Raw genomic sequence first — 24,731 nt, forward strand, 5'->3', positions numbered from 1 at the left:
GTTCCCCTGTCTGTCTTCTGGGCTTGCGAGCTCCGGCTATGTGATTGGCCGGAGCCGCGATGACATCACTCCCGCGCATGTACATGGGAGCCGCCGTTTCCAGCACAGGATCTGAAGGTCCGGCACTGTAAGCCGGTCTATAGGAGCACATGCGCCAATGATGGATAGTGGAGATATTCACAGTACCTACAGGTAAGCCTTTTTATAGGCTTTACCTTGAGGTACAAGTGGTAGTACAGAGTTTACTACCACTTTAATGTATTTTAAAAATAAAAAAAAGTAAAGGCTATAACTGATCTTTTTTGAAAATGCTAGCTGATTGGCTTTCATGCTGATTTAACTTGTTTTATATATATTTTTTATTACTATTATTTTTTAATTTTTTGACCCACTATTCTGGCACAACAGTTTAACTCAAAATTATATTGTAGGCTGAATTTACTTCCATGCTTTTATGTGGGTCATTTATGTGCTGCTATGGTCATCAGTAGGCCCTTTAACACATGTTAACACATCAACACAGGTATTAACTTTTTCAGCTAATTCGCGTTTCTCACATGTGAAGAGATCAGTAGCCGCCATATTTCGCTCAGGGCATATTTCTGCAGCTTGACTTTCTTTAGTACATAACATTGGGTAAGGGTCAATGCAAATGACTTGCTTTAATTTTTTAAGGTGGTTCGGTCTGCAGCTACCAGTGGTGCTGGTAGCACTACCTCAGGTGTAGTGTCTGGAAGCTTGGGGTCCCGAGAGATTAACTACATTCTCAGAGTTCTGGGTCCTGCAGCCTGTCGAAACCCAGACATCTTTACTGAGGTTGCAAACAACTGCATTCGGATAGCTCTTCCTGCTCCACGTGGTTCAGGAACTGGTGAGTACTTTCAATATCAGAAATGCATATATAAATTTTTTTTTTTCTTTTCATTTTACCTTCTTGCTCATTGGAGGACACGGTAGCCTATAAATGTAAGAGAACAAGCCCAATAAGTAAAAAAAAAAGCAAAACTTGCAGAACCTCAAACTCCCCCTTCCCCACAGTAGTGTCCTCGGCCCCCCTTCACATGACCTCCCACGTCTTTCAAACTCGAGTCTTCAGCCTCCCTTTACATCACCCCCAGTCTCCTCCCCATCTTTCACAGCAATGTCTTAGCCCCCTTTACCGTCAATTATTCCACAGGGCGAGAGAGCAGGAAGCACTACAGGTCAGAACAGAGAGCAGAAGCTGCACAACTTTTCATGTTAACAAGTTTGCTATCAGTTGCCAAGACTGCCCTGTGTACTAGAAACCATTCACCTGTTGGTTAACCTGAAAAGTTAACTCGGGCAGCTTCCGTCCTCTGCCCAGAACTGTCCTGCCTCCTGATGTACTCTCACCTTTGAGGATGGCAGCGACTGGAGGGATAAACCAATAACTACAGCGGTCTGGATGGGATAGTGACTCGGTCCGGATCCAGACTACCGTCTGTCATTTAATGATGCCTGACCTATACTTTTGACTTTGACCCCAGTGAACTCTGCTGGAAATTTTTTTTTTTTTTTTTTTTACAGTGAGTGCTAAATGTTCAGTTAAACCTTTGGGTCACTTTACTAGATATTGCAACATAAGTGTTTTTGAGTGCCTTTGAATAGTTTTCATGATATTCAAATGTTTTAAATCTGAATTATTGATTATTTTTTTAGTACTAAATGCACTTAATTTTTTCTTTTTTTTTTTCAGCCTCTGATGACGAGTTTGAGAACCTTCGTATTAAAGGTCCTAATGCAGTTCAGCTGGTGAAGACCACACCTGTTAAACCCTCTACTCTTCCTGTCATCTCGGATACTATAAAGGAGGTTATTTATGACATGTTAAATGCACTAGCAGCTTACCATGCACCAGAAGAAGGTACGGGTTCAGTTTATATCAGCCCCCTGTTTTCTAATCCTATGCATTTGGTTGGCAGTCCTCAACTGTCTACATCGGGGTTTTTCAACCGGGGTGCCGTGAAGATTCCTCAGGGGTGCCACTCTGTGTTAGCTCCTGTGCAGTGAGACTCTGCAAAGGGAGAGAGCACCGCCCGTATGGCTCTCTCCTCCTGCTTTACCGGCAATTATACACATAACTGCTGGGAGAAGGCTAAAATCATCGGTTGTTAGAGTGACACTAAAGTCTTTGTTATATTTAAAGATAAAAAATTAATTACCTGCCCTGTGCAGTGGTTTTGCACAACTTGGATCCTCCTCTTAGGTCTCTAGTTGGCGCTCCTGGCCCTTCCCCCCCCCCCCTTATAAGTGCCCCCACAGCAATCAGCATGCTATGGGGCCACCTGTGCCGCAGCTGGAGGGAGAGTCCTGGACGGCCGAGGCACTCATGCACATCCCTGGATCAATATGGGGCTTCTGCACACAGAAGGTTTTTATCTTAATGCATCAAAATAAAAAATCTGCCTTTACAACCACTTTAAGGACATGTTGGGCAGCATTACAGCTTTCTGTTTTGCTGGCAATAGTACACCAAGCTGCAAGGTGGAGGAGAGTCGTACGTGCTGTGCGCTCTCTCCTCTCAGAGTCTCACTGCACGGGAGTTGGGCACAGCCCACATTTGTGCTAGGAGGAGGGGTGTTTTGGGGGTTGATTTAAAAGGCTTGTGCTGGGGGTGGTTGTGTTAGGAGGGGGAATTTGGAGGAGTTGGTGCTAGGAGGGGTAATTGGAGTGGGAATCTAGGAATGGGGGTTTGTGGTGGGGGTGGGGTTGTTCTAGAAGGGGGGGGGGGTGGATTTAGGAGGGTGGGTTCTACTAGGTGTAGGAATATTGGGGGGAGGGGGGAATGAATATGGTGGAGGAATTTGGAGGAGTTACAACCTAAGATCACTGGACTCTGCTTCAGACTACATTTCAGGGCCAGATGCAGTGAGGTAATCACGCGTTTTCCTGTACAGCAAGAAATTGTGCTACCCTTTGCAGTTGCATGTGGGTGCATGTATTTTTTAATGGCACCCCCACACATCTAGCAAATGCATGTATGTTTGCACCCATTTAAAAAATGGGACGGCGCGAACACACACAAAGAAAGCCTGCTCGGATGCACCTCCTGGTGTGAATGAGCCCTCAGACTGGTGTGCCCCAGAATTGTGCACAGTTCTAAAGGGTGCCTTGACGCTAAAAGTTTAACCACTGGTCTACATCACCATAGCATTGTCTGTCATCTGATAACTAAAACATGGTTTATAGAATGCTTGTTTTACTCTTGTAGTGGCTGAAAAAACAGAACCAAAACCAGTGGCTATGAACCAGGAGGTCAGTCAGATCCTTCAAGATATGGGTGATGAAGTTTTTCAGCAGTACAGAGACCTCACCAGACAAGGCAGTGACTTTGATTCTCAGGGTGGCTTTGCCATAAATGTAAGTATCTGAACTCTTGTATCGCATATCTTGTATCAAATAGAATACAAAACATACAGTATATATAAACACTATGGGGAAAAAACAGCACTATCCCCTTTAAATTTGTCACAATTGATGGAAAAGCGCTCCAGTGCAACCAATTCCTAGAAAACTAAATTCATACCGAGAATTTATTTTCAAATATTACACAAAGTAATTAATCACTTCAGCCCCGGAAGATTTGGCTGCTCAATGATCAGGCCATTTTTTGCGATAGGGCACTGCGTCACTTTAACTGACAATTGCGCGGTCGTGCAACGCTGTACCCAAACAAAATTGACATCCTTTTTTTTTTTTTTTTCCCCACAAATAGAGCTTTCTTTTGGTGGTATTTGATCGCCTCTGCGGTTTTTATTTTTTGCGCTATAAACAAGCATGTGCAGAGTTTTTTGTGTTTTTTTTTTTTTTTTTTTCTTGGGAGAGTGCATGTGATCGGCATCGGCCAGTCAGCACTGTCCAAACAGATGGTCAGGGGTCCTGCAGCCTCATAGGACAGTCAGAGTAGAATTTATGACAAAGTTTGCTATTTATGACAAAATCATCATACAATCATGGGGTAAGATTTTAGGTTTTTTAATGTTTTTATACATAATAAAGCCTTTTCTTTTTGATAAATTGATGGCGATTCCTTTGAGAAATTTAGTGCCTAAAAAGTACCAGCTCTTTTTGTGTGCTTACATTTTTTTTTGTGTACTGTCCATTCACCTGAAGGGTGGCAGCATAACCCATATAGACATGAATATCAAATCCTTTGTGTCCTGTGATATGCTCCAAGAAAAGGATTTTACAGCCAAACCAAAAATCCCTTTTTTATTTTTTTCAGTCAAGATTGAATATTTTTACAGATAGAACATCTTGCTATGCACTAGATTATTGTTGCCTAATACATTTGGTTTCTTACGTGGGGAAATGGTCCTTGCTGTGTAATTTTTTTTCAATTGATTTATTTCTTTTTCTCAGGCACGGGTTTTCACAGCTGATAGTTCGTCTACCGAGACACCACAGTCTGGAACACCTCAAGGTGAAGGTAGCTTATTCATGACAGTTTTTTCCCCTCTAATACAACGTAAGCATCCATTGCTAGACAGACATTTGATGAAGCATAAGGTGCAAGAAAGGCAAAGAGATGGGGAACAGTTCAGCATAGGGTGACATAGCCATGCTATGGATTCAAATGGAATCTTTTCCAAGCCTGTTTTACCACTTTGGATAACTAAAGAAAAACGGCTCCCCTAAAGGGTTTCTAGCATCTTTATATCCAAACACTAAGCTGATGCAATGCATCATGCTGGAGTTATCATAGCCTAAAGGAGAAATGTACTCTATTAGCCAGGCTAAATCATTTCAGTACTGATGAAGAACAGCAGCCTTTTGATACTTTTAGACTAAAATGTGGTAATGGGAAGGAAGCAGAAATGAGTAAATCCCGGCAGAAGAAAACTATTAAATTATTGTTATAGCTAATGCAACTAATGGCATTTTATTTGTCTTGGTACTGATCCTAAATCACCCTTTTTAATGTATTCACATCTTTACAAGGTTACTTAATAACTTTATACTCCAGCAAATTAGTCTCTGTGATATTGGCATGTACATTGGCGAATTTGAGCATCAACTTTGTTGATTTCTAATTGGTGGATGCTAATATTTTTTAACAGTCTTGATTTTTTTTTTTTCATAAAATGTTTGTGTCCTGGCAGCTCTTACACCGGAAGAGAATCGTGAAGGTGGAAAGAAGGACAAAGATGGGGATCGCAGTTCAGAAGAGGCAAAGCAGAAGGCCAAAGGCAGCAAGCCTTTACTGCCCACTTCTACAATTCTTCGACTGTTGGCTGAGCTGGTCAGATCTTATGTGGGTATTGCCACACTTATCGCCAACTACAACTATACAGCAGGACAGTCTGAGCTTATCAAAGAGGTAAAAATTGTGCAACACAGAATTGTTTATATTTTCCTTTTCTGTCATGTATTAATTTTGCACTCTTATTGAATGGCAGGACTGTAGTGTATTGGCTTTTGTCTTGGATCATCTCCTGCCACATACTCAGAATGCTGAAGACAAGGACACTCCAGCTTTAGCACGCCTCTTTCTGGCTAGCCTGGCTGCAGCAGGCAGTGGCACGGATGCTCAAGTGGCACTTGTTAATGAAGTGAAAGCTGCTCTTGGTCGTGCGCTGGCTATGGCTGAGAGTACAGAAAAACATGCCAGGTAAGGTTCTACAGAATAAGTACTCTGACTTTTGAGTCTGCTGTTATGTCCTGGTTGATGTTTTGGACTGCTATATGGACAGTTAAAGTGAAACTTTAGTCAGAAAATTAAAACTGAGTTCCACCCATTTCTTCAAGTTCCTTGCAACACAAGGCCCAACTGTAGAACAGTGCGTGATGGCATTTATTTATTTTTTTTTATTTATTTTTTTTTTCTTAATACCTTATTTTTCTTTATATAGTCTGCACTTCCGGTCCTGGCCACCTAGGCAATATCGTCATTATGTGATTTGCTAGGACTCCTGTGATATCTGCGTCATCTATCCCAGGAATCTTTGAACTGCACTTGACTTCCTTCCATGTTCTGTATTGATTGTTAGGTCGTCCTAACAACCGGGCGGGAACTTCCGCCGCCGCCATTGCTAAGGCAACCTGTAAGCAACACAGTGCGCCCCACTGTGTCCTTACTGCGCAGGCGCGAGATCGGGACATGCATGCTGGGTAGCCGGCTGCATGGAATGCCAGAAGCAAGTAGAAGTGGGCTTCAGATGCCCACACTAATGATTGCTGCCTGTTTGCTGGGATCCTGTGATTAAATATATTTGTAAGTAAGAAGAAGAAATACACTTGTGCAAATAAAGAGATTCACAGGGGTGCTTTCTGGCGAAAACTGGCAAGGAGACTGGAGCTCCACTTTAAGTCCTGCTAGATTACTTCAGGCTGACCCTTTTTGAAGGTATAGCTATGTAACAAATTAAAAATGAGTGCCTATACTGTTTTTAAAATCCAGTAATACTGTTTCATTCTGCTCTGCACATGCTCAGTTGCTCTCCATTTTTAGACGCTGTGTAGTTTGTAGAGGCCAATCTGCCATTTGATGGTTTGACAGTTTTGGTTAAGGGCACAAGCAAATGTTGACAGCAATCTCAGCATTCTACTAATGTAACTGTTTTTTTAAACTGTTAATCGATGGGTTTAGTTCCACTTTGAATTACGGCTGTTCAGGGGCTCTGGGCTTCAGCAAAATGGCAGCCTTACAGCAAGAAGAAACCAAAGCGATGCTTGAGGCAATTTACAGCGCACCCTAATTTTGGTAGCATAATTATTAATGTGGAATGTGTGTTCTTTAATCTCTCCTTTTGTCATTTGCTTAGGCTGCAGGCTGTGATGTGTATTATCAGCACCATCATGGAGTCTTGTCCATCCACCTCAAGCTTTTACAGCAGTGCAACTACCAAAACCCAGCACAATGGCATGAACAACATAATTCGCCTCTTTCTAAAGAAGGGTCTTGTCAGTGATTTGGCAAGGGTTCCTCACAGTTTAGATCTGTCCAGGTAAGTCGGCATTGTGCTGTCCAATTTATTTGTAGTGTATTTGTTTGTTTTTTTGTTTTTGTTTTTTTGTTTTTTGCTAATGTGATACATTTTGATAAACTGCGTAATGCTTTTCTTTTCAGCCCAAATATGGCAAATACTGTAAACGCAGCCCTGAAACCCCTGGAGACTCTGTCTCGCATTGTTAATCAGCCTAGCAGCCTGTTCGGAAGCAAGGGAGCCTCAGGAAAGAACAAATCTGAGCAAGACTCTCATGGGGCTGCTAGAGATCCTAATAGTAATCAGCCAGATACAGGTACACAGCTTGCATTAAATGTGGTTGTATATTTTTAAACATTTTAGTGGTAGATTTTACCATTCTTAAGTTAAATGCCTTTTACCAAATCTGTGAGGCTAAGAAAGTTGATTCCTCAATAACAATATCTATTGTGCTCTGCGTTTTCCCTTCTTTAAATTATCTTTATCTTTATTACTAACTACTTTTAAAGGAATATGAAAAAGCCGGGCTATGAGGCACGCATCGTAAGCAGTTACTAAAGGGTTGATCATCTTTTAATCCTACTAGTGTAAGGTCATTCATTTTCATAGCAGCCTGATTTGGCTTTAGGAGCTGGCTTCTTTGGGTCTGCAGCGCTACTTGCAGCAAACATGGTGCTTTAGCTGTGCCATTGTTAAGCATCCTGAGCAACTCCAGCGTTGCGGCATCCTTAAGCGCCCCACCCAGCCGCTGACATCTTTGGGTGGCCGGCTTTTGTGTCTCGATTGCCGGCAGCTGTCATTGGCCAGGCAGCTACGATTTAACTCCTGCACATGTGTGGGAGTTCAGTCAGATTCGGCATTGCTGTATTTGTACAGTGAGATGTGCATGCGCGGCTCACTGTACAAGGATGGACAGGCAGGTAAGTAGCTTTAATGCAAAAGAGACAAAGAAAAATCCTGGCTGTCTGCCAATTTTATTTCCATAGGCTAAAGTTCCTCTTTTAAGTAATGTGAAGTGTGGTCTATTGCTGATATGAAGAGGCCAAAAGGAAAGGATTTTAAAAATCTGGAGATTTCTTTAAAAGCAGGTTTCTTTTAAATATATGGTGTACTTTTGGGTAAAACAAGCCAGTGTGTGAAGAGAGGTTAGTTTTAGACATCCGTGTCGAACAAATATCTTGTTCTGTATACTCTTTTAGGCCTGGTTCACACCTATGCAATTTTTTTAGTGCATTTTCAGTTTTTGCAAAGACACACTACAGTCCATTTAACATGGTTTCCTATGGCTGTAGTTCACATCTGTGCATTTTATGGAAAGGACCAGGGTTTTTATTCTTGGTTTTTGGTTCCATACACTTCAATAGTTTAAAGATGTGTATTGAAAAATGCACCTGCAATATGCAAACTGCAACCTGCACAAGTGTGAATCAGACCTTAGGCCCGTTTTACACGGGCGTATCCATGTACGGACTCTGCTTTGCTCAGCAGGGATCGATCCAATGATCCCCGCTGAGCCGGCGGATGACAAGTCTGTTTCTGCTCACTGTACAGGGACGGACCTGTCAGACCTCCACTCTCATCTGTGGGAATCGGATGGAAACGGACCGCCTGTCCGTTTTCATCTGATCAGCCAGACGGATGGAAAATAGGGTTTCCATCCGTCTGAATTTAGAGGATCAGATGTCAGCAGACATGTCACCGCTGACATCAGTCGCTCCATAGACCTGCGTGGAGAATCCGTTCAGGTCTGCCTAAAAAAAACTCAACTGACAGACGGACCTAAACGGTCCGCCCGTGTGAAGGGGGCCTTTGGCAGATTTGGCTTGTTTTGGTATTGTGATTTAATAGACTTTTAAATACAAGAGATGTGTACATATAGACTACTGGGCCCACCCTCCATGGAGACAGTCACGTATTTCTAAATTTTTGTCTAACACTTGTTATGTTTTCTTTCTATCAACGTAAACACAATAATTTTTCTTCAAGGTGAAACTGGTGCTGAACCGCAGGAGGAGGACCCAGACATCACCCAGGCTGAGGTGACAGATGGGGATATTATGGATGGTGAGGCAGAGACTGACACTGTGGTAATTGCAGGGCAACCAGAAGTTCTTAGCACTCAGGAGATGCAGGTGAGCAAATTCCCCAGCATAGGTACCAGTGCAGAGGTTGGTTAACATTGGTGCATTTCTATAACTACCTTTAATTTTAATTTAGGTGGAGACTGAACTAGAAGATCTTATTGATGAACTTCTGGAGAGAGATGGAGCTGCAGGTAAACTACCTGTGTTTTTCACACAAATGCCAGTGTTTAGTCATTTATTAACTTTAGTTATTACCTTTGCAGCATGAATACTACTTTGCCATTTGCCTTTGCAATTTTCTCAGTTAAACTGGCTTTAAATGTTTTATTATATCTGTTATTGTTCTTTGAGGATACAGCACTATGGTGATAACCTCTATGCCCCACCCACAAAAGCACTGCCTCCAGGAAAGTTGACTTTCATCCCAATGTTTTTAGGTGATTGAATTCCTGGACTGCCTCAATTCTTCACCTGTGGACTCCCTGTTTTTTTGTTTTTTTTAATTTGTTTTTCTTTTATTTGTTTTTTTTTTTTAATTGATATTTTGTGCTATAGCTTCATAGAAATGAGGGTTGCTATTTTTTTCTGTGAAACTCCTATAATTTATAAATCGTCAGGTGCTGCACTAAGACAGCAGTTTGTAGCCCTCTGCAAATATTAGCTGAGCAGATTCAATGTTCACTATTAACGTTAAAGTTCAGACCACACTTTTTTTTTTTTTCGAAGTAGAGAGAGCGGGTTAGAACGCAGCAAGTGTTTGCTGTCTAAATCCCAGTTGATTAGATTTCACTTTGCTTCCTTTCTTGCTGATAGCTAAAAAAAAAAAAAGAATCTTTGTCAAATGTTTGTTTGCTGCTTTCTCATTCTGTAGTAAGTCGTGTTGAAGATGAGTCGCAGGAAGATGTGCTGATGGATGAAGCTCCCACAAACTTGAGCCAGGCTTCCACACTCCAGGCGAACAGGGAAGGTTAGCAAAATCTTAATAGTACTGCAGTAGTAGTTTTGCTTAAAAAAAACTTTCTATTTGTAAGGCATTTATTTTTATCACCGCTTATCGGCTACAAATAGTGTTTGAATAATCAGTTGACTATAATATTAGCTTAAAGGAAGATGTTAAATTGCTGGAATAAATTGGCCAAAGAGTAGTTAATACTAGCGTGTGTCTGTTTTGTCCAAAACAGCTACTTCTTGCCCAGCAATACATAAGAGGAGTACAATGTTTACACTTTGCTCTGACTAGTGACAGGAAATTGGCACCAATATAAAAGACGAGAGGGTCTCCTTCTGCTTGTAGTTCATAATTGTCTGCCTGACACAGATCCCTTTCTACCTCTCTAGTTTAGACACTTGCCATTATTGGTGGGACACAGAATACTAGAGCAATTGTAGACTTTGCCTGGCTAATGCTCTGCAGCTGTTAAGACAATCAAAAAAAGCAGGCTTATTTTGCCTGTTATTGGTGATTAACAAAAAACACTCTATTGTCCTATGATAATTGTTGTGAAGAATTTATTTTCCAAGAAATACTATTTTGGTTGTGTAAATCCCACAGATGGTGACTTGATATTCAAAGCGCTCTCAAACATAACACCCCGTGGAAATAAAGTGAAGATCCCCACTCAATGAATGTAGTTGACCCTCAATACCATAGGTCAAATGAGCTTAAACGCTCTCTGTGACCCGAGCAACCATGAATCGACTCCAATCGTTGCCTCCTTACTGTGCTCTGTACATCCTAGGGTAAATCTTGTGGCAATCAGAGTAAACAAAACAGGCTCCACATAGGGTAAAATAGTTATGACTCTTTATTAAAAGCCTTCAGGCAGGTACAGATTGAAAAGTGAATAGGTGGCAAACCTATCCTGTTTAGACATCTGTAATAGCCAATGCTATAAAACCATATGAACGGCTCAAAGGTGATGGCATGCATTTCACCTAGAGCTCTGTACAAAGCACCATGCATCCTGGCTTGACGCATTTTGTCATCAGAAGCATTTTTTTGCCTGTGTTGCAGTGTGCTAGTTTTTTGAATCTTGCAGTTTGATATTAAAAAAATGCACTTATACAATTTTATTTACTTTGAAACAGTTGGTATTATGGCGTGTTGCTGCTTGTGCTTTAATCACAAATAGTTGTGATTTCATCAGCGTTATCACTTTCCATTTATCTCCATAACAGATTCGATGAACATCCTAGACCCAGAAGATGAAGAGGAGCACACCCAAGAAGAGGACAGCAGTGGTAGTAATGAAGATGAAGATGACAGTCAGGAAGAGGAGGAGGAAGAAGAGGAGGATGAAGACGATCAGGTACATTTGACTCTTGATCTGTTATTAAACATAGGTTTAGGATTTCTTTTTTTTCCCTCATTATGTTGGTAACTGAATGTTATTGGCTGTTAAGGATGATGAAGAGGGTGAGGAAGGAGATGAAGATGATGATGATGACTGTTCAGAGATGGAGCTGGATGAGGATTACCCTGACATGAATGCATCACCTCTTGTACGCTTTGAGAGATTTGACAGGGAAGATGACCTCATCATAGAGTTTGATAACATGTTCTCCAGTGCCAGTAAGTTTGTTTTTTTGGTTTTTTGTTTTTTTTTTCTTTTCTTTGTTCTAAACTCTGTTTACTAAGACATAGATTCATAACAATGTTATCAGGCTCATGCTTACCTTCTACTCCCCTAGCTGACATCCCTCCTTCACCTGGTAACATTCCTGCCACTCATCCTCTAATGGTACGTCATGCAGACCATGGATCTCTCACCATTGGCAGTGGGACTTCCACAAATCGCTTGGCCCAAGGCATTGGTAGAAGCCAACGTACGCTTCGACAGATTACCGCTAATGCTGGCCACACAATACATGTTCACTATCCTGGAAACCGGCAGCCAAACCCTCCTTTAATATTGCAAAGGTAAGAGGCATTATTCTGTGGAAACTTGTCACGTGTGTTTGAAATCTGCATTGTATTGCCTATAATTGTAAGAAGGTTATATCTGTTTTTATCACTTTGGAAATAAGTCTTTAGCATATTATATTATTATGGGCTGTATACTGGCCTAGCATGGAATGCTATTTGGAGCACAGGTTTCAGTGCAAATCTGGGACACTGTCTGCATGGGATTAGTGTACTCATGATGTCCTTCTACAGCTGAAACATTTATGGTAGGGTAATTAGCTGCTGACCATAATAATTCTAGAGAATGTGTGTGTATTTTTATATAACGCTAAGGATATTCTTTTGCAAGGTTCTTCACCTTTTATATCACCTTTTATATTCGTTAGATTGATGTTTCAGGTTTGCTGATGCTTTTTTCTGAAATCCAGGTTGCTTGGCCCTTCAGCTGCTGCAGACATATTGCAGCTCAGCAGCAGTCTTCCCCTTCAGAGTCGTGGTCGGGCACGCCTACTTGTTGGCAATGACGACGTTCACATTATAGCTCGCTCTGATGATGAATTGCTGGATGACTTCTTCCATGACCAGAGTACAGCAACCAGCCAGGCAGGTTAGTGACTTCGGTATAGTAAAAAAAGAAGTGTTGGATTAATTTGAATATAGCTGAACAGCATGTGGTGTGTATGTATTTTAAAGTTTTTTACTTTTTTTTTCTCGCAGGCACTTTATCTAGTATTCCAACTGCACTCACACGGTGGACAGAAGAATGTAAAGTGTTGGATGCTGAGAGCATGCATGATTGTGTGTCAGGTAAGCAAACATTTCATATTTGTGTCTTTATGTAACTTTAGGATGATTTTTTTTTTCTGGTTCATGTGTGGCAAACTGAATGAGTTAGTAGATAGGTTTTCTTTATTGTACATCACGTGGGACAGAGCATTTTCATATCCATAACTATAGGGTTATGCTACCAACTTCATGTGATTGGACACTCGGGGGGGGGGGGGGGGGGGGGGGGGCTGGACACAGGCAGGATGTCATCTCCTGGTTTAAACACCCCTCCCGGTTTGAACTCCCCTCCCGGTTTGAACTCCCCTCCATTAGGCACAGCTAGTGTCTTACGAGATGGTCATGTCTGTGCAGCTCTCTGAAAAATAGCTTCTCAACGGTACCATCTGGGATTAGTAGAGACTGACTTTATCTGGATACATATATGTATTATGACTTTCTCAGTGCTCAGGGGAATGTTACTTGGTTCCCACACTGGACACGTGTGAATGGCCTTTTCTATTGCCATTCAGCACAGGACCCTGTGCAGTGATATATTGTCTTGAGTCCCTGCAGGTTCAAAAGCCCACTGTGATGGGTGAAGATTGGGCCCCTTCATGAGGACCTTGGGATAGTCCCCATTCTGGTACCTGTGCCCTAGCTAGTGATACCCACGCCACTCCCCAAGTGGAGTGCCCTGGGTAGTGTTATTATTTAGATCATGGACCCTTTAATTTACAATAGTGTTAAACTACACATTATTTTCACTTTATTTTGGTTCACTAGGAGTTCCCGGGCTGCTCTGAGCACTCCATAGCAGTGGTGGAGCTTAGGGGCATTCCAGGTAGTCCTGGGAGCCTCCATCCTACCCCGTACTTTTTCCTGCTTTGGTGGAGTCATGGCGCAGGGCAAGGCTTGGCTGGGAAATTGTCACAAATGGATGGGGATTTCTGGGAGGTAGCTATCTTGTGCTATATGCACTGTCAAGGGGGCAGAGAAGACAGTTCTGTGGAACTACAGGTTGCAGCAGTTCTTCCCAGCATTGAACTACAGGTCGCTGCAGTACATTGTGGTGACTACTAATCGTAGCAAGTTATACTTGTGACCTTTCTGGTGTTAACAGAGGGGCACTGGCAAAATAACAAGGGTCCTCTGATAAAAAATGGGTATCGGCACACAGGTGGTCTTGTGATTTGGTGCCCCTTAGCTGACTCAGACCACTATATTACTTGCAAGAGTCCCTGTAATTCTTCAGCAGGCCACGTCTTGCATGCAGCAGAGAGGAAGTGATGTAGTGGTTTCAGGGTCTGAAATACCTGTAGCTAGAGAGAAACCTGAACCTAGCCCCCTTACAATGTATCCCCTGGGGGGGTCAGTTTTGCCTCGTTTCCACTGAGCGGATCCTTTCAGTAAGGTACGCTATTTTGGGTGTTTCCATTAGGAAAGCATCCCATACAACCTGCTTCAGATGTGGGGCCATAGAAAATGGAATGGTTCGGTTAGGGTGGGGCTACGATACATTCCACTGACTGGCTGACAGAAAACACTCTAATGTGCTATGCTGAGGCATTTTTTCTAAACCCTGTATCTCCCCTTGTGGTCCCACTTGCAGTGAAAATGCTTACCAGACCGGACCATTGTAGGCCATTCAAACTGTACCGACCGATCCGCTCAGTGGAAACGAGGCATTTGTTCCAAGTGGCTCTGACTCTCTTCCACTCTCTGGTATCTCTGCTACCTCCCGGGGTACCTTTCTCCAGGTCATCTGGGACAAGGGAGAAATTTTCATCTATCCCTGAGTTGTACAGCAGCAGCTTTCTGGAGTACTTGCTGGTTTGGACCACCTGATTTACAAATGTAAACATCTCCCCCCCCCCCCCCCCATATTATTGGACCGTAGAAGAATCCTCATTCAAGGAATCTACTGAAGACCCCCCAAAAAACCTTTTGTGAGTTTTGTCCTAGAAGTCTGAACTCAATTGAAATTCCCACTTCCTGAGTTGTCCTCTCCAAAGGTATTCACATTTGGATTGTTGTGGCTGTCACAAGATCCTCAATCCTTCCCTTTACATCCTCATTATAGGATGTTTTGTACACATAGGTTGAAAAAAGACACAATTCAGTCTAGTTCAACCAAAAAAAAAAAAAACCTACATGTACTGGGCTCATCCTAGGTGCTCGGCAATACCTTTTATGTAGAGTAAGTTCCCTAAGAAATTGGAGTATGCCTTTGTTACCCATCTGGACCTTCTCCAGTCTGAAGTGGATCAGAGGCTGGAACAGAGTATGATCAAGGGTCAAATTTCGTATTTATATAGATGCATATAGATGGGCGTAGTTCAAAGTTAATCATTGGAGTTTGTTATAGACCACCCAATGTTAACGAGGAGGTGGAGACTCAGCTCCTTGCAGAGATGGAAAGGGCTGCAAGGGCTGGGACAGTGATAATAATGGGAGATTTTAACTACCCAGAAATTGACTGGAGTAATGGCACTGCTGGGACAGTTAAAGGGCAAAAATTTATAAACCTAGTACAGGACAATTTTATGGTCCAGTTTATTGAGGCCCCAACTAGGAATGAAGCTCTGTTGGACCTGGTAATCTCAAACCATGCAGAGCTTATTACTAATGTGCAGATAAAGGAACACCTGGGTAGCAGTGACCATAACATGATTTCATTTGATGTTAGCTGTAAACAAGAAATACATAAGGGAAAGATAAAAACACTTAACTTCAAGAGAGCAAATTTTCCAAGGATGAGGGCTGCTCTCGAGGACTTAGACTGGGAGGGAATATTGGCAGCGATAAACACAGAACAGAAATAGGAATTCTTCAAAAAGACTGTTTGGGACCTCACTGCAAAGTATATTCCCATGGGCAATAAGTTTAAAAGGCTAAAAAGAAAACCTATGTGGCTCACGGTCAAAGTTAGAAAAGCTATAAACAATAAGAAAAGAGCTTTTAAAAAATATAAAAATGAAGGAACACTAGTGTCATTTAAATGCTACAAAGAATTTAACAGAATATGTAAAAAGGAAATCAAGGGTGCAAAAATTCAAAATGAACGACAGATCGCAAAAAATAGTAGGACAAACCCCAAAAAATTCTTCAAATATATTAATAGTAAAAAGGTCAGATCTGAGCATGTAGGCCCTTTACAAAATAATCTAGAGTGGGTGACTGGGGACAAGGAGAAGGCTAATTTATTAAATACTTTCTTCAGCTCTGTGTATACAAAAGAGCATGGGGAAGTTCATGTCCATAATGGGGGTGGTATTGACACAGCCCCCAATGATCCACAATGGCTCAAAAGGGATATGGTCCAGAAATATTTAGACAGAATAAAGGTGGATAAAGCACCTGGACCTGATGGCATCCACCCACGGATCCTAAAAGAGTTGAGCTCTGTAATTTCAAAGCCATTGTATCTAATTTTTAGGGACTCATTAATGACGGGAATAGTACCGCTGGATTGGCGCAGGGCGAACGTGGTGCCTATATTTAAAAAGGGATCAAAGTCTTTACCAAGTAACTATAGACCTGTTAGTTTAACTTCTATAGTCGGGAAGATACTGGAGCGTTTAATAAAAGACCACATAGACGAGTTCTTGCTGGAAAAAAACATTTTAAGCAACAGACAGCATGGGTTCATGAAAGACAGAAGTTGTCAGACAAACCTGATTTCTTTTTATGAAGAGGTAAGTAAAACCTTGGACAGAGGGGTGGCTGTGGACGTGGTTTATTTGGATTTTGCAAAAGCATTTGATACAGTTCCGCACACACGGCTCATGTGTAAGTTAAAGTCTACAGGCTTGGAAATATCAGTTTGTAAATGGATAGAAAACTGGCTAAAAGACAGAATTCAGAGAGTAGTGGTTAATGATTCTTACTCTGAATGGTCTAAGGTTATCAGTGGTGTACCCCAAGGTTCAGTGCTGGGACCCTTACTCTTTAATATCTTTATAAATGATATTGGGTCTGGGATCAAAAGTAACATTTCTGTCTTTGCAGATGACACCAAGCTATGCAGTGGAATAACGTCCTTACAGGATGTCTCCAATTTACAAGCCGACCTCAATGCACTGTCTAATTGGGCGACTATGTGGCAGATGAGGTTTAATGTTGAGAAATGTAAAGTTATGCACTTGGGGGCTAAGAATATGCATGCATCATACATGCTAGGGGGAGTACAACTGGGGGAATCTGTAGTGGAGAAGGATCTGGGGGTTTTGGTAGATCATAAGCTCAATAATAGCATGCAATGCCAAGCTGCGGTTTCCAAAGCGAGCAAAGTTCTTTCTTGTATTAAGAGAGGTATGGACTCCAGAGAGAGAGATATCATTTTGCCCCTGTTCAAATCATTAGTAAGACCTCATCTGGAATATGCAGTTCAGTTTTGGACACCAGTTCTCAAAAAGGATATCGTGGAACTGGAGAAAGTGCAGAGAAGGGCAACCAAACTGATAAGAGGCATGGGGGAGCTCAGCTATGAGGAAAGATTAGAGGAACTGAATTTGTTCACTCTTGAGAAGAGGAGAATAAGGGGGGATATGATCAACATGTTTAAATATATAAGGGGTCCATATAGTGAACTTGGTGTTGAGTTATTCACTTTACGGTCAACACAGAGGACAAGGGGGCACTCTTTACGACTGGAGGAAAAGAGATTTCATCTCCAAATACGGAAAGGTTTCTTCACAGTAAGAGCTGTGAAAATGTGGAATAGACTCCCTCCAGAGGTGGTTCTGGCCAGCTCAGTAGATTGCTTTAAGAAAGGCCTGGATACTTTCCTAAATGTACATAATATAACTGGGTACTGACATTTATAGGTAAAGTTGATCCAGGGAAAATCCGATTGCCTCTCTGGGATCAGGAAGGAATTTTTTCCCCTGCTGTAGCAAATTGGAGCATGCTCTGCTGGGGTTTTTTGCCTTCCTCTGGATCAACTGTGGGTATAGTATTGGGTATATTGGATTGTACGTTTTTTTTTTTTTTTTTTTGTGGTTGGACTGGATGGACTTGTGTCTTTTTTCAACCTGACTAACTATGTAACTATGTATTTGGTGGTCCATTTCCCGAGACCAGTTGCCTCACACTCTTTGGTGCACTCCTTTGTACAAGGCATTACCCGCATTGTTCATCAGTTAAGTCACTGCTGACTCTGTGGGACCTCAACTTAGTACTTTGTTTTGCAGAAATCTCCTTTTGAACCAACCCGGGATATTCCTTTGGTCCTGATTGGTAAGGTGGTGTGTGTTTTTTGGTTGCCATTACTTCGGTTCCCTAAGTTTTAGAATTGGCTGCCCTTTCCTGTAAGGCAGGGGTGTCCAAACTTTTTCAAAGAGGGCCATATTTGATGAAGTGAACATGCGTGAGGGCCGACCATTTTGCGTGACTTTTTTTTGAACCATTAAAATTTGGTCTAAGTGGTGTTCATCAAAGCACTAATTCACTGCCCAACAAAAATTGTGGTGGTGTGGTGAAGAGATGCGCTCAGGTGTGTTATTTAGAAATATATATCTCCATCTTTTGTGGCCCCAACGAATCCCACCGCTCAGGACTAAGGATGAGTTCAAGCGTGTTATTTGGATATACCGTATTTATCGGCGTATAACACACACCTTCACTTTAAGAGGGAAGTTTCAGGAAAAAAACAATACATTTTAAATAAAGAACTGTGAAGCAAAATAAGGGTCAGTGCGCCCATCTGCAGCCTCACCATTGCAATGAATGCAGCCTCATCATTTCCATCAGTGCAAACTGATCAATACCCATCTGCAGCCTCGGAGGGGGGCGGGAAGAGGGCTAACAGATTGCATACAGGAGAATCTCCTGTTTGCACGATGGCCTCTTTAATACAAAGGCCCGCCTCCTATGATAGACAGAACAGTCGTCCAATGGCAGCCCAGGAGATGGGACTTCCTATTACAGATGCCGCAGCGTAAACAGGAGATTCTCCTGTATGTAATCTGAGAGCGCTCAGCTGCGTCAGTCTCTCCTCTGCTGATGAAGAGGAAACAGGCTGCCTGCACACAGGGACACATGAGCTGTGGAACGCGTATGGGTTGCAAAACTGGTAACTGATATAGGAACGACACTCTGTCCCAGCACTAGGCTGAACTGTATAGCAGCTTTAAAAAGTCATGACTATTTTCAGCTAATTAGTGCAATGTGTATAGCGCCTCTGTTTTTTTTGTACTTAGGATTATGCCTGCCCAAAAAGACACCTCAAAAGCGTAAAGGTTTCACCCCCAGGAATTGGGATTTCCAGCTGTATTTCCATGCTGTCATCCTCGCCTGAATTACCAACTATGGCAAGCCAGGGTGAGCCATTGGAGCAAATTGATGGTGCAGCTGCCTCTCGCATCTCAGCATCTGTATACGTGACTAAAGATGCCCTTTCCTCTTCCCTTCAGGATCTGTAAGAAGGATTAGCGGCTTTAATCGCATCCTCCATTCAAATGGATAGGAAACGTACTAGGCCGTATGGGCTCTTTTCCCTGCGCCAGAGGCTTCCGCCTCTAGGCAGTGGCGATGGCCTCCGCCGTCAGACTCTAGAGGAAAACCTCAGGGTCAGACCCAGGCTCAAAAGAAGCCCTGGGGTAGGATATCTGCAAAACAGAAGGCTAAAACCTCATCATGAAGAGGCAACCCCCCTCACCAAGGTGGGGGGGGGGGGGAGACTTCTGCAATTTTCAGAGGTCTGGGAAAAGTTAATTCAGGACAGATATGTCATCTACACTGTAACGCTGGAGTACAAGCTTGAATTTCGGGACTTTCCACCATCTCGTTTCCTGAGATCAGGCATTCCCAAAGTTGCAGAGAAAAAAACAATCTCTGTTTCAGGCACTAGACCGATTAATATCTCAAGGGGTGGTACAGATACCCACAAAAGAGCAAGGTCTGGGGTTTTTTATTCAAATCTTTTCATGATACCAAAACCAAATGGAGACGTCCGACCCATTCTAGATCTTAGAAAGCTAAATCAATTCCTGAAGATCCGCTCCTTTCACATGGAGACCATCAGGTCGGTAGTTTCTATCTTTCTAGGAAGAGAACTTCTGGCATCAATCGACATCAGGGATGCATATCTGCATGTCCCGGTGTTTCCTGCTCATCAAAAGTTTCTGCGGTTCGAGTTAGAACAGCAGAATTTCTGATTTGTAGCCCTGCCTTTCAGGCTAGTCACAGCACCTCGGGTGTCCACCAAAGTGCCGGCCCCACGTCTAGCCAAGTTAAGGGCACAGGGCATAACAGTCGTAGCGTACCTAGACAATCTAACTTATAAATCAATCAGGGACTCGTTTGGAGCAAAGTGTACACACTACAACCAACTATCTGAAAAGTTTGGGTTGGATTCTCAACCTAGAGAAATCTTCCTTAATACCGCTAAAAAGGCTGAAGTACTTTGGTCTGATCATAGAGACAGCCCAGGAAAGGGTGTTCTTGCCTCAAGCAAAAATCAATTCCATAAGAGAGCTGGTGCGGAAGGTCAGGTCAAATGGCAATCCCTCCATTCGCCTCTGCATGAGGTTGCTAGGAACCATGGTAGCTTCATTCGAAGCAGTTCCCTATGCCCAGTTCCATTCAAGACTGTTGCTAATCAGTATCCTATCTGCTTGGAACAAAACAATTCAAGCTTTAGACTTACCAAGGCGGCTGTTCCCAAGAGTGGCCCAAAGCCTCACTTGGTGGTTATTAACTCAGAATCGTCTGAAAGGAAAATACTTCAGACCAGTCATCTGGAAAGTGGTAACGACGGATGCCAGCCTTTCAGGCTGGGGAGCAGTACTAGAAAAGACAACTGTCCAAGGACAGTGGTCAAGAACCGAAAGAATCTTGCCCATCAATATCCTTAGAGATTTGGGTAGTACGCCTGGCTCTAAAGGCCTGGATTTTCAGATTACGGGATTGTCCTGTCAGGATTCATATATCAATCACCAAGGGGGCACCAAAAGTCTCTCAGCGCAGAGAAAGGTGAACCATATTCTAACTTGGGCAGAAAGGAATGTTCCATGCCTTGCTGCAATCTTCATTCCAGGAGTAGAGAATTGACAGGCGGACTACTTAAGTCGCCAACAGTTATTCCCACGGGAATGGTCTCTTCACCCCGACATATTTCGGGCTGTTTGTCAAAAATGGTAGACTCCGGACATGGATCTTCTAGTATCCAGGTTCAATGCGAAGTTGGTCAACTTTGTGGCCAGAACAAGGGATCCGTTCGCGGAACGGATGCTTTAGTGACCCCATGGGATCAGTTTTCACTGATCTCTGCATTCCCCCTATTCAGTTGCTGCCTCGACTTCTTTACAGGATCAAGCTGGAAAGAAAGCCGATAATTCTGGTGGCACCAGTATATGACCCAGAAGGTCATGGTACGCAGAAATCGTAAAGATGGCAGTGGAGGGCCCATGGTCCCTCCCACTACGGCCAGATCTGCTCTCTCCAGGACCGATATTCCATGCGTCCTTATGGTCTCTAAATTTAACGGCTTGGCTATTGAAACCCACATTCTAAAGAAACGTTGGCTTTCTGGGTAGTTATCTCTACCCTGATTAATGCAAGGAAGCCAGCTTCCAGAACTATGTATTATAGTGTCTGGAGGGTTTATGTTTCCTGGTGTGAAACCAAGGGTTGGCACCCTTGGAGATATATCATAGGCAGAATTCTTGCCTTTCTACAATTAGGGGTAGTACTATTAAAGGCCAAGTCTCAGCTTTATCGGTCTTATTTCAAAGACCACTTGCTACTTATTCTTAGTTCCATTCTTGGTTCCATTTGAACCAAGACATCAGATTCCCCTAGTCCTTCTGACAAGGATGTTGGTATTTTTGGTTGCTATATCCTCAGCAAGGAGGGTTTCAGAATTGGCTGCTCTTTCTTGTAAAGAGCCATATTTGATTTTTCATGAGGACAGAGTGGTGTTACGCCCTCGTCCAGGCTTTTTGCCAAAAGTAATTTCATGTTTTCTCCAAAACCAAGATATTGTCCTGGCATCTTTTTTCCCAAAACCATGTTCCAGGAAAGAAAAGTCACTACATTATCTTGATGTGGTGAGGACAGTGAAAACGTATTTAAAGAAAACTGCTCAGATTCGTAAGACTGATGTCTTATTTATTCTGCCGGAGGGTCCTAAGAAAGGACAGGCAGCGTCGAAATCCACTGTCGCTAAGTGGATTTGGCAAGTGATAATTCAAACTTATGATTTAAGGGGTAAGATTCCCCCGTTTCAAGTTAAGGCGCATTCTACCAGGTTGGTTAGTGCTTCTTGGGCAGTGCGTCATCAGGCCTCCATGGCTTAGATCTGTAAGGCCGCAACTTGGTCTTCAGTGCATACATTCACAAAATTTTATCAGGTGGATGTAAGGAGGTATGAGGATATCGCCTTCGGGCGCAGTGTGCTGCAAGCAGCAGTATAAGATCCTCAAGTCTGGGTGTACCCTGGGGGTTGTTTTCTCCCACCCCTCATGTGGCATTGCTATGGGAAATCCCATTAAGTAATTACTTAAGGCTCTGTGTCCCATGATGTACGATAAAAAAAATAGGATTTTTATTACAGCTTACCTGTAAAATCCTTTTCTTGGAGTACATCATTGGACACTGAGGTCCAGCCCCTCTTTTGGGATACAAGTGTATTGCTTTGCTACAAAAACTGATGTGCTCCTGGAATGAGGAGGGGTTATATAGGGAGTAAACTTCCTTTGATTGGGTTTACCAGTGTCAACACCTGAAGGTGGCCCATAACCCATTAAGTAATTACTTAAGGCTCTGTGTCCCATGATGTACTCCAAGAAAAGGATTTTACAGGTAAGCCGTACTAAAAATCCTATTTTATACCTAAATAGACACACAGCCTATAAAACCACTGTGCACCAAATTCCTTTGCAGACCCAGATATTCTAATAAAAAAAGCAGTGGTGACATCACTGCTGCACATAGCTTGTGTAGATGAAAGACCTGTGGGAGGAGCCCAGTAGGCCCACCAGCTACATGCTACCTGCAGAAAACCATATAAGGGGATCAGATACAAGACCACTCACCATGCACAAGTTAAGAGGGATGGTTAGAGAATGGTCTGTTATTTCACGTGGCTCCCAGACAGAGGCACCACTGTAGATCGGATTACTGCACACATCTGGAGTACATAAAGCATACCAACATTCAAGCAAGATTACACATGCCTTTTCTCGGAGTTGAGCTTTAAGTTTGTTAAATTCTTTATGAATCTAAATGCGCTAAAATTTTATAGTGAATAGATGCCAGTGTCTGTTTTTCTCCCCAGTGGTTAAAGTTCCTATAATTAATCACCTGGAAGCTCTACGCGATGAAGAACTTGAAGAGCGAAGGGAGAAAAGAAGAAAACAACTGGCGGAAGAGGAGGCAAAAATGGCTGATAAAGCCAAAGAGGAGAAAGAATCAAAGGAACCAAATGCGCAGGTCTCTGTGCTGAACATTTTTTTTTTTTATATATATTTACCTCAAAGGAAACCTGTCATTGGAAATATGAGGAGGTTGCCCTTTTGAGATTTACGTAGAATAGCAGTTCCCAGGCTGTCATGCAGACCTGTGTTACTGAGCATAAGAATGCAAAAGTCCTGACTTCAATGATTGCATGCTTGTTGTGATCAAAAGACTTGAAGGTATTGATGCAAAACAGTCAGAAAGCTAGGCATTTTCCTGAGAAGACTTTGGCAGCCCCCTTTAGTTCCCTAATGGCAGGTTTTCTTCTTTACGTACATAAGCATTTGTGTCACTAGATTAACCACTTCAGCCCCGGAAGATTTTACCCCCTTCCTGACCAGAGCACTTTTTGCAATTCGGCACTGCGTCGCTGTAACTGACAATTGCGCGGTCGTGCGACGTTGCACCCAAACAAAATTGACATCCTTTTTTCCCACAAATAGATCTTTCTTTTGGTGGTATTTGATCGCCTCTGCGGTTTTTATTTTTTGGCGCTATAAACAAAAAAAAGCGACAATTTTGAAAAAAACGCAATTTTTTTTTTTTTTTTTTTTTCCCTCAGTTTAGGCCGATATGTATTCTACATATTTTTGGTAAAAAAAAAAATCTCAAGCGTACATTGAGTGATTTTGCGCAAAAGTTATAGCATCTACAAAATAGGGGATAGTTTTATGGCTTTTTTTAATTAATTTTTTTATTTTTTACTAGTAATTAGCGGTGATCTGCGATTTTTATTGGGACTGCGACATTATGGTGGACACGTCGGGCAATTTTCACACATTTTTGGGACCATTGGCGATCAGTGCTATAAAATTGCATTTGATTACTGTAAAAATATCACTGGCAGTGAAAGGGTTAACCACTAGGGGGCAGTGAAGGGGTTAAGTGCGTTCTAACTGAAGGGGGGAGGGGACTGTGCAGGGGAGTTGAGATTGCTGTTCATTCTCTGTATGAGCAACGATCTGTCTCTTCTCACCTCAGAGAATCAGATATTGTGTGTTTATACACACAGATCCCGGTTATAGGTGTGCCCCGAGCGATCGCGGGAGCCTGGCTGTGATTGCGGCCCACGGGCACTCGCATCAGCTCTCCGTGGGTGAGCAAGCGGTGCGCGCGCGTACCCCTAGTGGCCGTCTGTTACCGACGTAAAATTACGGCGTTTCGTACAACTGCGGTGGCTGGTCGGCATGCGGTTAAAAAAAAAATAAATAAATTGTACATCCTGTAAAGAAAAGGCTTAATGCTCAGCTGTCACACGATCATCGCGATCAAGGAAGTTCAGCATCTGACGATTCCAGGTGTGTTGTATGCCTGGTTCCACTTGTGTTCTCTAAATGGTGAAGAGTTTTGCAGAATAAACTAAGGATCACATGGAGAGCCAGACATCCAGCACTTTCTTTTAAAGCAATAATAAGCCCAAAAACAAAAATATATTAAATTGTGTCTCACCACTCCTTAGATGTGATGGCTAAGTCTGTTTTTGTTCTACTTTAACAGACCAGGCTGTCCAGACAAAGTAGCAGTTAGCTTGGTTTGATGCAAATCATTTAACAGGGATGGTTGCTAACA

At 42.5% G+C, this 24,731-nt stretch overlaps 1 protein-coding gene across 10 annotated transcripts in view; it reads left to right on the plus strand.

Annotated features, from left to right (window-relative positions):
• The window catches only part of HUWE1 (HECT, UBA and WWE domain containing E3 ubiquitin protein ligase 1), a 233,851-nt gene that overhangs the window by 147,754 nt on the left and 61,366 nt on the right, over positions 1–24,731 (plus strand). For 9 of the 10 annotated variants that reach the window (XM_073600232.1, XM_073600238.1, XM_073600237.1 and 6 more), the window contains 17 exons: positions 676–871; positions 1,718–1,885; positions 3,233–3,381; positions 4,384–4,450; positions 5,124–5,341; positions 5,421–5,632; positions 6,786–6,968; positions 7,091–7,263; positions 8,934–9,079; positions 9,165–9,222; positions 9,903–9,998; positions 11,210–11,340; positions 11,435–11,603; positions 11,723–11,951; positions 12,365–12,543; positions 12,654–12,743; positions 22,984–23,138. In XM_073600232.1, the coding sequence (XP_073456333.1) occupies positions 676–871; positions 1,718–1,885; positions 3,233–3,381; positions 4,384–4,450; positions 5,124–5,341; positions 5,421–5,632; positions 6,786–6,968; positions 7,091–7,263; positions 8,934–9,079; positions 9,165–9,222; positions 9,903–9,998; positions 11,210–11,340; positions 11,435–11,603; positions 11,723–11,951; positions 12,365–12,543; positions 12,654–12,743; positions 22,984–23,138 (2,619 nt within the window). The remainder of the gene's footprint in view (positions 1–675; positions 872–1,717; positions 1,886–3,232; positions 3,382–4,383; positions 4,451–5,123; positions 5,342–5,420; positions 5,633–6,785; positions 6,969–7,090; positions 7,264–8,933; positions 9,080–9,164; positions 9,223–9,902; positions 9,999–11,209; positions 11,341–11,434; positions 11,604–11,722; positions 11,952–12,364; positions 12,544–12,653; positions 12,744–22,983; positions 23,139–24,731) is intronic. The other variant, XM_073600234.1, reaches the window with a different exon arrangement.

This window comes from Aquarana catesbeiana, linkage group LG09 (assembly GCF_042186555.1).
Source record: "Aquarana catesbeiana isolate 2022-GZ linkage group LG09, ASM4218655v1, whole genome shotgun sequence".
Lineage (NCBI taxonomy): Eukaryota > Metazoa > Chordata > Amphibia > Anura > Ranidae > Aquarana > Aquarana catesbeiana.